General features: G+C 41.1%; 1 protein-coding gene across 1 annotated transcript in view; it reads right to left on the bottom strand.

Moving 5' to 3' along the window:
• Positions 1-17,756, bottom strand: part of NEK11 (NIMA related kinase 11) — a 244,214-nt gene that overhangs the window by 39,849 nt on the left and 186,609 nt on the right. The window contains 1 exon segment of the mRNA XM_031940247.1: positions 3,030-3,126. Coding sequence (XP_031796107.1) covers positions 3,030-3,126 — 97 coding nt within the window.

The following is a 17,756-nucleotide window of genomic DNA, read 5'->3' on the forward strand; positions in this document are numbered from 1 at the left end:
AGAAAAAAAGTTTGCCTCTCCTTCCAGGTCTATCTAAAATTTTAATACCTCTGAATTTTCCTTCACTTTCATTTTTTCACTATAGTTCTAATTCTGCTGATCTCATTTTGCATCACTACACTAAGTCTTTCCACATTTCATTACATGTTTCAAATTTATCATTTGCTGTCATCGCCATAATATTCCATTATATCAGTATTCCTATGTTTCTCTATATAATATATGTACATATAGTGTTTAATCATTCCTCAAGTATTAAACAAACAGTTTTGGAGAGGGCCCTGGGAAACCAGCAAATCAGGAGGGGGTGATGGCAGTGGCAGCTTCTGGAAGCCTCAGCCCATGGGAGGTCTCTTTACTAGCACTGAGGAAGGACTCTACTGCTTTAACACACTAGAAAGTATAGTCACAGTGGGGCAGGGACCTTCCTCCCAATTGTAGGGCAGAAAACACTATTTATGGTCAGATTCCTAGAAGGATCTCTGAAAACAGCTGCATAACACCCCTGAAGCTTGGGACACCCTGGAAACAGAGCCCCATTTTAACAGAGAATTAAATATCAAGTAACAGGCTGGGAAAATGAACAAACAATAGAAAAAGATTCTAATCACTGAAAGCTACTGTGATGGCAAAGAATATCAAAACACACACTCAGAAGAAGATAATGAAGTCAAAGCTCTTACATCCAAAGTCTCCCAGAAAATAAGAATTTGTCTCAGATCATGGAAGAGCTCAAAAGGGTTTTGAAAATCAAGTAAAAGAGACAGAGGAAAAATTGGGAAGAGAAATAAGAGTGATACAAAAGGAAATACAAACAGCTAATGAGAAGAATGTCTCAAACAAAATTGGCCAAATGGTAGAGGAAGTATAAAAGTTCACTAAAGAAAATAATTCCTTGAAAATTGAGCAAATGGAAACTAATTATTTAATGATAAATTAAGAAACAATAAAAATAACAAAATAGAAAACAATGTGAAACATCTCATTGGAAAAACATCTGACATGGAAAATAGATCCAGGAGAGATAATTTTAAAATGATTGATCTACCTGAAAACTATGATAAAAAAAAGAGCCTAGACATAATCTTTCAAAAAATTATCGAGGAAAATTGTCCTGATATTTCAGAACCAGAGAGTAAAATAGAAATTGAAAGAATTCACCAAATAGTTCCTGAAAGAGATCCCCAAATGAAAACGCTTAGGAATATTATAGTCAAATTCCAGAACTCCTGGATCAAGGAGAAAATATTTCAAGAATCCAGAAAGAAACAATTCAAATACAGTGGAGCCACAGTCAAAATAATACAAGATTTAGCAGCTTCAAATAACATTTTGTTTTAACAAAGATCTCCAACTACAGTTTTGTTGCTAGAAAACATTATTAGAGGCATTCTGAATTTCTATACTTCCAAATATCTGGAGTTGGTATTCCTGGTTTCTCTCATAAGCTCTTTGATTGAGAGCTAGAAGAGATATCAGGGCCTCTCCATCAGTCCAACTTCTTCCTCTTACAGATGAGGAAACTGAGGCACAGAGAGCTTGAGTTCTGTGCATGGTTATACAGATATTGAGTAGAAGAGTTAGCATTTCATTTGGACTCTCTCAAGCTCTTTTCTCTATACTAGTATAAGGTCATAAAGGATCTGATTGTACAAAGCATCTAATTACCTTAATCAGTACTGGATTGGAAAATATTTTTTGTTTTGTTCTGCTTTCAGACTTTTCTGTAGATCAGTGGTCTTCGAACTATTTTGAAACACAAACTTATCAGTACAAGAAATTTTGAGCTCTCCTCCCAATATGTATTTAGTTTCTTAATTGTAAGTTATATACAGGTTCTAATATATTATTATGAAAATTATAAAACACAAAAACAGAATTTAAAAAGGATGACACCCAATTGAAATAAAATAACATTTGATTCCAGAATCAACAGGAGTTTATTGAGCTTATGATTAGGTTTGTTCCTTTAGGAAAATCACCTTGACAGGTATGGGGAGTACCATGAGATGGGGAGAGCACTAAAGAATGGAGATTAAGAATGGAGATCAATTCTGAATCCAGGGAAGAGGAGATGAGGGTCTGAGCTAGGGAGGTGGCTGTGTGAGTAGAGAGAAAAGGGAAACTGATATGAGAGATTTTATAGAAGTAGAAACAATAATACCTAGAACTGATGGGATACATGAGATAAATGAGAAGGAGGAACTGAAGTTGACAATGATGTGGTGACTCTGAATGACTAGAAGGATGATGGAGTTCTCAACAGAAATAAAGATGCTTGGGCAAAGTGCAAGTTCTGGGGGGGAACGACATAATGAGATCGCATCCAAGTTTGCTCATCCCTTACTTCTCATTCTATCCCCCCACTCCAGAAAAAGGAAGAAGAGCTCTTTGTTGATCATTGGTCCAGAATTCAGAGCCCCCACGCTAGTTATGGATTGCTGCAGCCACAAAAAATGGGGGAAAGGAGTTAGGTACACTTGTGGAGAGGAGGGAGATGCCCACAAATCTGCCGCCAGTAGGTGCCTGAGTAATGATTACTTTAATCTTCTTCTCACCCTGCAACCCTTGGGGTCAAGTTACTGGTCCCAGCTACAATTTGGGAGCGTGCTGCTCAAGATGACAATATAGCACCACCATCACAACAAACTCACAAACACAAAAATTAGATTTTTGTGGCAAGGTTAGTGGACGTATACCCACTTATCCAATAACACAACAGGAAGCAGTACAAATTCAGAGACAAATCTGTGGGTTCAGACAGGAGTTATTTGGGTAGCTGTTGGGTATCTATCCTCCAGTGACTCCAAAAAGGAATTCAGACAAGACAGGTTTAAGATTTCTTGATGGGATTTTTTTTTTTTTACTAAAGCAATTTAACTTCAAATTAGTCAAGTGTAGCTATTTGTCCTTGGGCAAATGGCCTCTCTCATAAACGCATCTGTTGCAATAACATCCCAAGGTTGTCTGATATTTGTTGTAACTTGGGCTACCTCCCCAACTTCCCAATATGGCGATCCACTACTTACTCTCTCATCAGTTTGATCTTGGTTTCAGACACAGTGTTGTTGAGAGGGCTTGGTCCCTGGGGCAAGACTAGAGCTGATCTGGTGACAGTCCTCGTACCTAGAAATCAATGCACAGACTCAGCTTCAATCTCAAGGCAATATTCAAGGGCAATCAGAAAACACAAGAGAACTCACCTTTGTGGCAAGATATCGCCACATTAATTAAAGATGAACTTGATTATTAAATGCATGGAGAAGATTTCTTCCAGAGGACAGGGAGATTTACAGTTTTAATATGCACAAGGAATTCCAGGACCAATTGGTCCTTTCAAGGATTGCTCAGACAAAACCACATCACTCAGTGGGGGAAATGTTCACAATAAGAAAAAAGTAGATGTGAAAAATAAATAGAAAAGAAATAAAAAACAAATTGAAAAAGAAATGTTTTTAAAGAGGAGCATTTTTATCTATGTGGTTATGTCTATTTGAATGGATGAATCTCTCTTATAAAATTAGCTTTCACTTCACCTCGCTTACTGGGATTTGGGGAATTGTCATTTTTGCCAAGGAAAGGACTGCTGATAGGTCAGGGAGTTCAATAGCATTGAGTGGCAGATGTCAGCAAGAGATCCAAATGGGCTAACTGAGGTGTGGAAAACAATGGTGTCTGCAAAAAAAAAAAAAAAAATTCACTAAAGAATCCCCCTTTTAACTTCTGTACCTTAAGAAGCCAGGGTAATGCTCATATGCTTCTTGCTGCGATGGCCCACATACAGCTTTTCCCCTTTCTGTTACGTGAGTCAGCAGGCTGGATCTGATGCTGCTTCTCTTGATACTTGGCTCTATCATCTATCATCAGAAGTCTTGAATGTGGATTTTAGCTTGGCCCCTTTCTATGCATGTTACCTCCTGAGGACATCACTTCCCCTTTTTATAATCAGTTTTCTCATCTGTAGAATGAGGCTAATAATCCCTCCCTATCCTAAATTGTATGATCTTCCCTACATCAGTTACCTAAAAGGGTCTCAGAACAGTCATCAAATCAAATGGGTCCCAACCTTCCTACTAAAAAGGACATAAGGTTCTGTTGTTGTCTGGTTCCAGTTATATTCCTTATAATTTGGATTTATGTCCCCAGTCCCTTACACATATTATAAAAGACTTAATTAATGTCTGGCAGCTTAGTGGCTCTGCCTGCAGTTAGGAAGATAAATTCAAATATGGCCTCAGACCACAAGCCACTTCATCCCATCTGCCTCAGTTTTCTCATCTGTAATATGAGCTGGAGAAGGACGTGGCAAACTAGTATTTTTGCCAAGAAAACCCAAATGGGGTGACAAAAGTCAGACACGACTAAGTAACAACAAGCTATACTTCTAATTCATTCAGAAGGAGCTGTTTAATCTGCGTGTGATACAGTTAAAAGAAAATGGGATGTGTAGTTGAAGACCTGTGTGAGTAACTTCAGGAAAATCATTTAACTTTTTGACCTCGGTTTTCTGTAAAATGAGGGAGTTGGGTCTAGAGACCCTCTAAGGTTCCTTCTCAATCTAAGATGCATAAATCTTGCATGTAAATACCAGTTATTATTTCTGTTCCTCCAACTGAAGAAAACTGAGGCTTGTAGCATAAATCCAAAATGTTTCACTAGACCAGAGTTTTATAAAGAAATGGGAGATGGGACTGGGAATATGACCAGGCCAGATGAAAACACAAAAAGGAAATGCTTGTGATGCTCCAGTTTGGTTAGCAATGATGCTTGAGGTTAGATTTACCTTCAGCCCCCTCCTTAGGTACCTTTCCTGGCAATTGAAGGAGCCTTCTTGAAAGCAATGGCCAGACTGAAATGCTTACTACCCTTTCAAGGAAATGGCTTTGACCTTTATTTGCATAAACCCTGAGTAATCGCCAGCTGTTTCTGAAAGAGGAAAAATTGGACCCCCGTCTCCCTTCTCTCCCAGAAACTCTCCTTGGAAGCCAAGCAGATTTCAAGGCACAAGAAAGTGAAGGCCATCCATGTTAGAAAAGAATAGGGGATTAGAAATTAGGGTTTTGCTGTAGCTTTCAAGATCTCTGGGAAAGTGAAAAACACACAGCAGCTAGTGCGAAATAACAGGGATCCATCCTTTGTCAGCCTCCTTATTAGAGCACACCAACAGTTCAGGCAACAGGGGAGGTGAGAGCAAGATTAAAGGGCACGGGTGAGGAAAGGGGGTGGATGTGGGGGGGGTGCATGGGGTGCACCCATGTATCTCACACATTTGGGATGACTTAGGAACTGATGCTTTACCAGGAGATAAGATAGTTCCTTTGCACAACGGCGATATGCAAACAGGGGAGAAGAATTTAGTTTAGGGAAAAGTAAACTGACTCACATTGCCCTTTGAAAGTTCACCTTTGGAAATCGATTCTCTCCTTTTTATAGTTAATATGAATTTACGGAGTTTCGACAGCATGGAAGGTTTGGGAGGCAAGGGTTACAGCAGCAGGCCACGAAGGGCAAGCCCCAAAGAGCTCAGACCATTAAGCACAAGTCTCCGTGAGGAGCATGAATCAAAATGAATTTTACCACAAAAAACAAACACCATTAAAGCCCTCTAAGTGATGGCGCACAAGAGTTGAGAGTCCGGCGGTACTCAGTTCAAATCCTATCTTGAGCTGTTAGCTGTGTAATACAGACAAGTCACTTGACTTCCCTGTGCCTCAGTTTCCTGATGAGTGAAATGAAAGGGTTGGACTTGATGGCATGGAAGGTTCCTTCTAGATCTTAACTTATGATCTCAAGCCCCTCTAAGGACAAATCCATGTGAAACTGAAAACTCTCTGACTCTAGCCTTGGAGAGAAGCCATCTTCCTGGCAACCGAGCACCTGCTTCCATAAAAAAGCTCAAGAGGATCCATGAGTTGGTTCAGCCACAGCAACTCTAGTTTCCAAGATGGGGGATTTAAGGAGAGCATAAGAGTAAAAGTGAGGCAGGGAGCCATCTCTGGGCTGCTGAGATTCCCCAAAGCAAAGAGTTAACAGCGACTACAGAGTGATACAGAAAGAGATTCTCCACTTGGTCTTTTGACAAGTACTGGAGAACCAGGCTTGTAAGAATTGGAGATACCACTGGTGAAAGCTCAGGGGATAAAGAGGGTTTTAGTAGGATTTACTAGGCCTTTTACAGGAAGAAAATAAGTTAAGAACGGAACGAGCAGCCTGATTTTGTGAATTAATTTCAGCCTAAATAAGCTATTTTATCTTTCTTATTTCATGCACTGCATTTCCTGCATGAGCTCCTACTCATCCTTCCTTTCTTTTCTTTATAATCCACTGATATTCTCCCCTTTCTCTTCTCTCCTTTTTTCTTGAAATCCTTATTTGTTAGTTTTGATCTTCTCTGATTCTCATCTTTTGGCTTTCTTCCATATTTGACTTTCATTTTCTCTTCCCACAAAAAAAAAAAAAAAAAAAAAAAGGATTCAGAGTCCCTGAAGTCCATCCCCTACAAGAATGGAAGATCTCCAGGGATGGGAGGCTCTCTAATCTTGTGTCCCCTTCTCGTCCCCCTCCAGCCTCCAACTCTGAGGCTGATCTTTCAAAAACCCACATCTGACCACATCACTCCCCTTCCCCTGGTCAGATCCAGGGACCTCCACTCTCAAATAGAAAATCCTCCTCTTGGCTCCAAAGCCCTTCAGGACTTTGTCCCTTTCTTAGATTTCTGGCTCCTTACACCTGCCATCTGCCCACATCCTCTGTGATCTGGTCACACCGGCCTCCATGTTCTTCCCACTAGACATGTCACCTCCCAACTCCAGGCACTTTTACTGGCCAGCTCCCATCCTTTGAACTTTTCCTTCCTTCCTCTCCCTGGCTTTGTTCAGATCTCAGCTAAAGTCCTACCTTCTACCCAGAGTCTTTCCCAAACCCCATTAAGGTCAGTGTCCTTCTAAAATTATCTTCAATAGATCATATATATATATATATATGTACATATATACACATCTATTTTTCTAAATGTAGATATATACATATACACACATATGTATGTGTGTATGTATATGTATGTATATATATATATATACATCATACATATGTGTATATATATATATATATATATACATACATCATTACATAGAAGTTTGCATGTTGCCTCTCCATTAGACTCTAACTTCTCAAAATCAGGGACGTTTTTTTGTTTGGGGTTTTTTGCTTGTCTTTATATCTCCAGAGCATAGCATGATAAATGGAATTGAGTCGACTCATTCCACTTTCATACAGCTCAAACCATCAGAAATTTTTCAATCCATTCTATTTACCTATTACTATCTATTAAAGTTCAGACAACTTTAATTTTCCTCCTTGTGTTATGTATAAATGACTTTTGCTTGATTTCCTAATTTAATTCTTATATTAATACTTCAAATGGTTCATCCAGAGGGCACTCTCTCTGTTAGCACACAGAAGGGCCCTCCACCCTTCAGCTGACCGTCTTTAGTGAGTTGATCTAGATGACATTCTAGGCTCACATTAGATGGGCTGATCCTCAGATGGCAGACACCCAATCCATCCAGAGGCTGCCTTCCCCAAGTCTTCCAGCTTTCGAGAGTTTACTGCTCACAATGACATAGCCCAGTCGCTCTTATGTCAACAGAGAAGGGGATCTGAATCCAGTATGAATCTATAGGATCAGAGATTTATAGCCGATTTTTCCCCTCTAGTTCTCATATTCTGACTTGGACAAACAACTCTTCTGGGCCTGTTTTTTCATCTGTTAAAATTAGGAGATTATCCCAAGGTAGCTCCAAACTCCCTTCCAATTTTAAATAGAGAATATAATATAGAATAAAGAATATAAACTTTATAATCTAGATCAGAAGGGTCAAATACTGAGACAAGCTTCCAGGTGTAATCCCAATTGTATTAAAATGTAAATGGGAATATTTAACAAAATGAATAAAAATGTAACACAACAAAGGCTATGTTAATATGTGTTTTTCTAAATTATGCAACCTGTAGGGGTCTTTATGATTCCTATTTAGGTTTTCTTGGAAGAAATACTGGAGTGCTTTGCCATTTCCTTCTCTAGGTCATTTTACAGATGAGGAAACTGAGGCACACAGGGTTAAGTGACCTGTCCAGGGTCACATGAGGCCAGATTTGAACTTAGGGCTTCTTGACTCTGGGCCTGGTGCTTCTCCACTGCCCATATTTCTATCTGAGCGTAACCATATCTATCTGACAACAGTGACTCTGATAGTCCTTTTCCCCAAAGGAGTTTCCAATCTACTGGGGGAACAAGGGGGATGTACATGGGAAGATGATATTATAAGGAGCATGTTTAAAGGCAAGTGCTCCAAGGGCTGCTTTTGATTCAAATATTTTTTATCAAAAAAGCCTGGCACTGTGCTAAGTACTGGGGATACAAGCAAAGGCAAAACCAGCCCCCACCCTCGAAAAACTCAGTTTGGGGCGGGGGAGATGAGGAGCAACCAGGATAAATTAGAAATAATCATGGGGCAGGGGGGGCACTGAGATCAGGGAGGACTGGGAAATGTTTCTTAGAGAAGGTAGACTTTTGGCTGAGAAGGGGCATGAAGAACAGCCAGGGAAATGCTGGAAGCAGAGACAGGGTGTGTGAGGGGTGTCCTAGAGGCAGGACCACTGGGCCACGGTGCACGTGCAGAGGGGCAAAGTGAAGGAAGGCTGGGAAGGCTGCAGGAAGCCGAGACCAAAATGGATTTTCTATTTCCTAAAAATAAGAGACTCAATCACTAATTCTCTTTCCCCAGATGTAATACGGGACTGATGATGATTACAATACTTGACGCCAAGCTCCTGGGGATGTTTTGGAGATTAGATTAAAAAAACAATAATATGAAAAGTGCCGTAAGCTCTTTAGAGACAGCTGTATTATGAGCACAAGGTAGGCTGTGATTAAAGGTCACACTGTGAACAACTGTTATTATTTGTTTTCATTCTCTCCTAAGCAGAGCTGCCCCTCAAGTGCTAGCAATTTGACAAAAGGCAGGCATTCCGTGCTGATTGATGTGTGTGAGTGTGAGTGTATGTGAGTGTAAGTGTGTGTGTGTGAGTGTGAGTGTGTGTGAGAGTGTGAGTGTGTGTGTGGGGAGTGAGTGTGTGTGTGTGAGTGAGTGTGTATGTTTGAGTGTGTGTATGTGTATGTGAGTATGTGTGAGTGTGTGTGTATGTGTGTGTGAATGAGTGTGAGTGTGTGAGTATATGTGTATGTGAGTGTGTGTGTGTATGTGGGTATGTGTGAGTGTGTGTGTGTATGTGTGTGTGTGTGAATGTGGGTATGTGTGAGTGTGAGTATGGGTGTGAATGTGTGTGTGTATGTGTGTGTGTGTGTGTGAATGTGTGTGTGTGTGTGTGTGAGTGTATGTGTGTGTGTGAATGTGGGTATGTGTGAGTGAATGAGTATGGGTGTGAGTGCGTGTGTGTGTGAGTGTGTGTATGTGTGTAAGTGAGTGTGTGTATGTGTATGTGGGTATGTGTGAGTGTGTGTGTGTGAGTGTGTGTGTGTATGTGTATGTGGGTATGTGTGAGTGTGAGTGTATGTGTGTGTGAGTGAGTGTGTGAATGTGGGTGTGAGTGAATGAGTATGGGTGTGAGTGTGAGTGTGTGTGTGTGTGTGTATGTGGGTATGTGTGAGTGTGTGTGTGTGAGTGTGAGTGTGCGGGCCTGCTGGTTACTGGCTGCGGTCCTTTGTTCTCAAAGAGTACAGCGATGACATCCCCATGTGTCGGGCTGTGGCTCACAGACCGCCCGCAGCTCAGCCCAGGCTGGGCGCACATCCGAACATTGGAGCGGGGACGTCTCCGTTCCTCTTGCCCGCCTGAGGCCCCGCTTGGCTCGGGGAGCGCCCTCTCTGAGGAGGAGATGGCCCGGGTGGGCCTGTGCCGGCGACTCCCACGCAGTACAATGCAGAGAGACCCCGAAAGTATCCTTGACCTTTCCTTCTGCCCTCCCGGTGCCGCCGCCCGGTGTGAATCCCCCTAAAACAGTCGGAGGCAGAGGCGCGTTTGGCAGGGGCCGGCCCGGCTGCGCTCTGCGGGGTGGGGTCCGAAGGGCGGCGGTGAGGGGGAGGGCCCGAGCCTGGTCCCTTCTCCTGCCGGGGGCCTGCAGAACCTGCCCGAGACAATGAAGGGAAGCGATCCCGTTCCCAGCGGCGCTGGCGGACAGCCCAGGCTTCCCACCCGTACAGCGGGGTGGTCGGCGCAGGAACTCGTAGGCCTTGGGTCTGCCGCGCCGTCCGCCGGCTCTTCCCCCAGACTTCGTTCTGAGCTGGCTCTGGAACGTGGGTCCCAACCTCACCATCGGGGGGAACATCCCTGGAAGCAAACCTCCGACCTCGTGGGGCTTATTCACAATGTTCAGTGTTTCTCCATTGGCTGTAAGCGATGGTTTCCATGTATGGGTGGTGGGGCGCCAGCTTAAGAAAACCTGTGTTTTCTTAACATTAATGGTTAGACTAAAATTAGCACAAGCACTAGAAAAATCTGTCCCTGCGAGAGAACCTAGAACTCAAACATTTTAGAAAAACTGTAAAAAGAAATTTTGTTTTGTTTGAAACTAACTGGGGGAAATATTAAATAATAAAAAAAAAATTCATATCAATTCAAAGGATGCCTCACTTCTCTACCCTGGAGATTACAAAAGTCTTCCTGGAAAAGGATACATTTTAGCTCATACTTGAACAATGAGGATGATTTAAGCATGTGGCAGGTAGAGAAACTGAGGCAAGATAGAGATTAGGTTTTAATATTTTAATTGTGAAGAATTTTGGCTAGCCCATGGGACAGGAGTCTTGTCCAAAAGATGTCCGACCCCTAGGAATTAAGACACAGACCTTTTATAGGGCTTCAGTTATAAGGGAAACAAAGGCAAGGCGGGGAGAACACTGAGTAAATCGTAATTTCAGAAAGGATCCTAACTTTAACCCTGACAGGTTATGGACAAGAAGGTTGGAACAGGAGACAGAAAGTCTGGGACAGGAGAAAGGAGCACTACCCAGGCATTTGAGATAAGCCATCTGGAGTTTTTGACTCACTGGAATGTGAAAGTGGCCATAGTTTAATGGGATAAGGAAGGGGAGATGGCCATAAAAAATGTTATTCAGGGTATACCATAATAATTCCGGGAAACTGAGGCATTACAATTCAGGGAAACTGAATTATTACAGGAGAAAATGTTTAGCTCAAAAGGAGCATCATTAAAGGCATGGAGATGGAAATAGATAATTTTAAAAGTTCCAAATCTTTGCTTTGAACAAAACAATAGGCATATGTAGGAAAAGATTAAGAAATTCAGCTGAGAGGAGAGATTGGAAAAGATTATGATTCTAGAATAAGCAGTGTTTACTTCTTAATGGAAATGAGACATTAAAATCTTATTGCTCTGGGTACGGTGTCATATCCCTATAATCCTTGCTACTAGGAGAAGTTGAGCCAGGTGGATCACTTGAGTTCAGGAGTTTTGAGATGCAGTTAAGCTAAAACTGATTGAGTGTCCTTGAGAAGTCAGATGAGCTTCAAGGAATGGGGGGAGTGGAGGGAAGGCTAAAGTGAAATGGAGCTACTGGGTGAGGCAAACTGGACCAGGTCAGAAACAAAGCAGCACAGCTTCTGGACTGGTTAGGAACAGGAGAAGGCTCTGAACCATTATACTTCCAGGTTGTGTGACGGAGATCCAAGATAAAAAATAAACAAATAGTTTCTTGCTTAAAAAAAAAAAAAGAAAGAAAAAGAAAAAAGAAGGAGACTATCCCTGCTTTGTTGTATCTCAGTCTCAGAGACTACATTGAGTGCACAATCATCTGTGAACAAAAAAACATGCTCCAACACACACACACACACATACACACACACACACACACACACATCTTTTTCCTGGGATGCCACTTGACCCTCTTCATGACTTTCCTTTCTTTATTCTCAATATTCACTTAGCTTATGCCCACTGCTCCCATCTCCCCCATCCTGCTGCCTCATCTTAGCCCCCAAACCAGTCATTCCTGTTACACTTTGCGATGACAGCATTCGCTTTTCCCTCTACCTCTGACATGTTACCTCCTCCTCAACTTGCTCTCCACCTTCATCATGACCCCCAGTCCCTCTATTCTTTTCTTCTATCACCACAGATCAGAGCTCCCTTCCTCTCCCACTCAGCTATTGCAAATGGCCAGCCATCTCAATGGTAGCCATTGGCCATATTCTCTTTCTTCCATTCTGCCATCCTCTCACTCCTTCAATTTCTCTTTCTCCTTCCAATCTGTCAGTTCCATTTTATGCTCTGTTCAGTCTTTGCCCGATGGCCACCAACTTCAATAATTCTTTCTTCCCCTTGAATCTCTTACCTCCTGGACTTTTTTTCATTTCTACCTTGCTTCCTCCCACCATGGGTAACTTCTAACTGGCTGCTTCCCATGACACTTCTCCAGCTCCTCCTGTCCACGTTGGGATCACTTCCAGAATGGACTCACTTTGTTCTTCTCCTGTACGTGTTCTCACAGAGCACAACCATAAACACAAATGGTGAAAATGGGAATGGCTCACATTGATATTGTGCTTTAAGGTCAGAGAAACCTTGTACCAAGGTTTGTCAAGAGAACAGCTGGTCTGGTCGAAAAGTATCTTCAAGAACCTGTGATTTGGAAGCTAAGGCTCACTGTGATCCATGACTTCCCATCTCCTTTCCTTCATTCTTCAGTGCACACCTTTGAGCTCATCACTCTGTTGACATTTACTAATTAATAATTAATGCAGAATTGATCGACTCACAATAACAGTGTGACAAATACTCATTCACTTCCTAAATGTGTATTGAGCACCAGCATAGCCGGGTGGTCGGAAAGCTGGCTTGGAGTCAGGAGGACCTGAGCTAAAATCTCAAATTGTGTCATGTCGGACACAATGTGGCTGTCAAATCCTGGAGGGAGGTCACCAAACCTTTGTAGAAAAATCTAGATTCCCTAAGGAAGGTACTTACCCACATTGGTAGTGGGGGGTTTCCTCACTGACAATTCCCAGGTCTGATTCAAAAACTGCACAATGTGACTTGCTAAGGGCCAGGGGAGAGACAACAATAAGTGAGACAGTCCCTGCTCTAAAGTTGAGCCAGAAAAGTAATTTATAAGCACTTGGACTTTCAGCTTTCCCATCTGGAAAGAAGCACTTATAATGTAATACTAATTAAACTTCCAGGAATATTATTATGTGGACTAGCTCAGAGTAGCAAAGCTTTTGAACGCAGAAATGGTAAGTAAGTGTTCTTATTATTGGCTATTTTAAATCACAGGCATAATGGCTTTTTAAGTTCTTTAGGCACCATTTAGTTTAGAATTATAGAAAAACAAATGTGCAGGCGTGTTAGTCTGTACCCTAGCAGTTCATTAAAAGAAAGTCACTCTTCACAGGAGGGAGGGGAAAAAATGAAACCACAGAGCAGTATTTTACTATATGCAACCAAAACGATTAAGACTGAGGCATCACATTAGTACAACAAGCTTTTGGTTCTGTAACTAGACCACTGTCCACTTGTAGTGCTTGCCTTGGACATACGGACCGATAGATGTGGTCAATGAGCCAACCATCTAACATGTGTGCCCCAGTCTGGACAATAAGCATTTCTGAGCCTCTGGGGTTTACTTCTGCACAATGTTAAGACTGATGTTTTTTGTCTGAGTGGCTGTGGATCACTGAGGAATCAATCTGTGTAATATTCTGGGATATTGTCACCCTGAGCTAAGACCACTTGATATGGTTCATTCTCTGATAACTCTCCCACTTGGACACCTTAGGACATTCTCCATGACACTAGGGAACCTCTTTGGCTTTTTTTTCTCTTTTGCCTGGCTTGTTATCAACAGCTCAAAAGAATTAATAATTATCTCTGAAGTTGGGTCCAGATTTGAAGAGGAAGAAAAGATCAGGCCAGATTTCATTTGGGAAAATGCAGAGCTTTCAACAAGTGCAAATTGATCTCTGATGGAAAACCCTTCTTTCTAATATGACTATTCTCCCATCGGTGCAACATGGCTTTGAATCATAAAAGAATGGTTTCTGAAGAATCAAGATGCCCCCCAGGGCACTTGGGCACTGGATAGTGGGCACCATCAAGATGCCCTGAGGGCAGTGAATAGTGAGCACAATCAAGGTTTCCCCAAGGACAATGGATAGTGGGCACAAGAAATTTGCACCCATGAAAATATATTTCCAACAGTGACCTATGTGAAGAAAGTGACATGAGGAATATCACACAGGAAATATAAAGATTAGAAGAGGAGCAAAGTGGTGCTAGAATGGAAGGGAGAGATAACAGATGGACCAATATATATAAAATGTAAAAAAGATCTAGGGTGACCAGTATATTAGGTGGATCTCCTATAGGGAATTTATGAGGAAACAAAGATTAAGATCACAAAGCATGATGAGGTCCACAATGCAAAGAAGGATCCATCAGTACAAGACCTGAATTCATTTAAGTTTTGAAGCCTCAAGAAAGGTCAAAGCCATTACAGGCAAACTTAGTTTTACTGTACTTTGCTTTACTGCATTTTGCAGATGTTGCATTTTTTACAAATTAAAGGTTTATGACAACCCAGCTTTCCATGGGCGCCATTTTTCCAATGGCATGTGCCTATCTCTGTGGCACATTTTGGTAATTCTCACAATATTTTAAATGTGTTCATTTTTGTGACTGTATCCATTACATTGATCTGTGATCAGGGATTTTCGATGCTACTGTTTTCATTGTTTTGGGGTATCCACAAGCCATGCCTGTATAGGACAGAAAGGTTAATGGATAAATGTTGTGTGTTCTGACGGTTCCATCAACCAGCTGCTCCCCATCTCTCTCCTTCTCCTCAAGCCTCCCTCATTCCCTAAGATACACAAAAAATTAAAATTAGAGCATAAATGACCCTATAATGGGCTCCCACCTGAAAGGGAATCAATATGGCAAATTTTCTTCTTGTTTTATTTTCACAAAATGCCACAGCCACCACTCTGACCTTCAGCAACCACCACCATGATCAGTGAGCAGCTATCAACATCTAGGAGGTATAGTACATAGAGTGCCCACCCTGGAGTTAGGAAGACTTTCTTTCCTGAGTTCAAATCCATCTTACTAGATGTCTGATCCTGAATAAGTCACTTCACTCTGTCTGCTTCAGTTTCCTCACTTGTAAAATGAGCTGAAAAAGGAACTGGCAAACACTCCAGTATCTTTGCCAAGAAATCCCCAAATGAGGTCAGAAACAACTGAAATGACTAGACAACAGCAGCAAAGTTCCATTCCTCTCTCTATATAATCCCATTATCTCAATTTTATATATGAGGAAATAATTGCTCAAAGAGTTCAAATGACCTGCTCATGGTGCTGAAGTCATTAAATGTCAGAAATGACACACAGATGCAGGGCTTGTGACACCAAAACTACTTATCTTTCCAATTTATTGATCACAGTGGCTTTCTAAGAAAATAAACTGAGGACAAAGATTAGTATTAGCGGTTAAGTCAGAAACACATTTAACAAATAAATTAGCGGTCTTCCGCCAGGAGGCTATGGATGAAGCTTATTCAAAGCTTCACAGCTTGGCCAAATAATGTGCCCTGGACCTTCAGTAGCCAGCTCCACCATCCTGCTTTGCCTTCTCACAGATCCACAATAGCCCCCTGCCTCCACAGGCCAAAAGCAGGCAGACTATCTTCAAAAACACTTTTCAATACTCAGTTCATTATTAATACTTATTATTAATGAATTAATCTACTCGTCTTTCCCATGTTTCCTCCCCCTCCCAGCTGTGCTCCAGGCTGGAAGAACTTTTCCACCAGGCCCCACCCATGCTTACCCCCAACAAATTCCTTGTATGTCCCCTCTTCTCCCCTTAGAGTGTAAGACTCTCTTTTTTATTGTATTTGTATCCCTAGCACTTAGCATAGTGCATAGTAAGTGATTAAATAAATGCTAATAAATTTTAAAAATGCTTAGTTACTACCTACCTACTTACTGTTTTTGACTCTGGAGATAAAATACAAAAATAAGCCAGTTCTCTGACCTCAGAGTTCATATTCTTCTGTGGGAAACATCAGGCACACAGAAAAGTAAATAAAAATGTGTGACTTATGTGTTCATTTTTACACAGACAATGTTAAATAGAGAATAAGCCTATTGGGGCTAAAGTATTCCTATTCTTTATCTATGCACATCAATATAATATCGATACAATGGGAAGAAGAATGGCCTAGTGGGAAGAAGGTTGATTCTAGAGAAAGGATTTTTAATCTGCCATCAGCAGATGTCTGTGATGTTAGATGGAGGGTATTGCATATTTATCTCAAAAAAATTGTCTTTTATTTTGTTTATTTACAAACATTATTCTGAGAAAGCGTCCATAGGTTTCGCCAGACTGACTGTCAAAAGGGGTCATGACACAGAAATGGGTAAGAAACCTAGAATAAGAGGACTTGAGTTCAAATCCCACCTGTGTCAGTGACTATGGTCAGTGACTTAAGGGAGGCAGTTAACTTCTTTGAGTTTCATCAACTTTATCTCTTAAATAAGAAGACCAGACCACGTAACCTCTGAAGTCCCTTCCAGAGCTAGATTTTGATCCCAATATTCACTTCAACAGAGACATATTCCTTTAAATAATGAATTAAATAAAGAATAAAGAAAGACTTGATTCTTAAGACAGCCCCAAATAGTTTGATAATTTGACAATTTTCTGCTCCATGTGGGTCAGATAAGCCCAGTTGCTTTCCTGAGTTCAAATCCATCTTACTAGATGTCTGATCCTGAATAAGTCACTTCACTCTGTCTGCTTCAGTTTCCTCACTTGTAAAATGAGCTGGAAAAGGAACTGGCCTTTTCCTCCCAGCAAAAGTGACATCCAGTCAGTTAAGAAACAATGATGAAGGGAATTGTAGGGAATTATTTACTTTTATTATGAACAAAACTTTTTAATTCTTCTCCCCTCTTTTAATCCAGTTTGAAAGAACTTCCTATATTAAATGAACTTTTATCTATGATAAAAGGATGGGAATCAATGATATGAGACATTTCCATCACCATTATCCCATCAATTTTCCAAATCTTGATTTGACCCTGAGAATTCCAAGCATCCAAGACTAGTACTTCATATTGAAACTGCTCTGTCAATTAAGAGAAACTTCCCTAGAGGTGAAAGCACAAGGGCTTATAGTTAAATAGCCAGTCACATCTGTACTTGAGAGAGTCGAGTCTGAAGAGCTTAAGAGAATAAAGTTCCTTTTCCTTTTTAATGGGATTTGGTGCTTAGTGCAAATAATGATAAGACGAACGTCTCATTTCTTCTCTGATCAGCATCAGTCATGTTTGATCTGGATTAAGTGGTTATTAGCAAAGCTTCCAGAAGGATTTAGGGGCAACAACGTTCAGAGGTGCAGCTGGTCAGGCATGTGACATACTGAGGAGGTTCTAATGGACAAGAAGGTCTCAAGGATATTCTAATTATCACTCTGGTGATTTTCATTATGACAGCACTGGGCTTACATTAGTCAATGTAAAAAGAAGCTGGACTTGTTAGGTTCTTCAGCACTAAGTTAGGGGCCAAATTTTTGTTTCTATGAAATTCAGCTCAAGTAAAGAAATAAGACCTTTGTTTCCTTAAAGGATTAGGAAAAGGTGAACACGAGATCATCAGTTCTGGTGTTTTGTTGTTCTGCATTTGAATACTGGGAGCTGGGAGAGGAGAAATG

The sequence above is a fragment of the Sarcophilus harrisii genome, chromosome 5 (genome assembly GCF_902635505.1).
Source record: "Sarcophilus harrisii chromosome 5, mSarHar1.11, whole genome shotgun sequence".
NCBI lineage: Eukaryota > Metazoa > Chordata > Mammalia > Dasyuromorphia > Dasyuridae > Sarcophilus > Sarcophilus harrisii.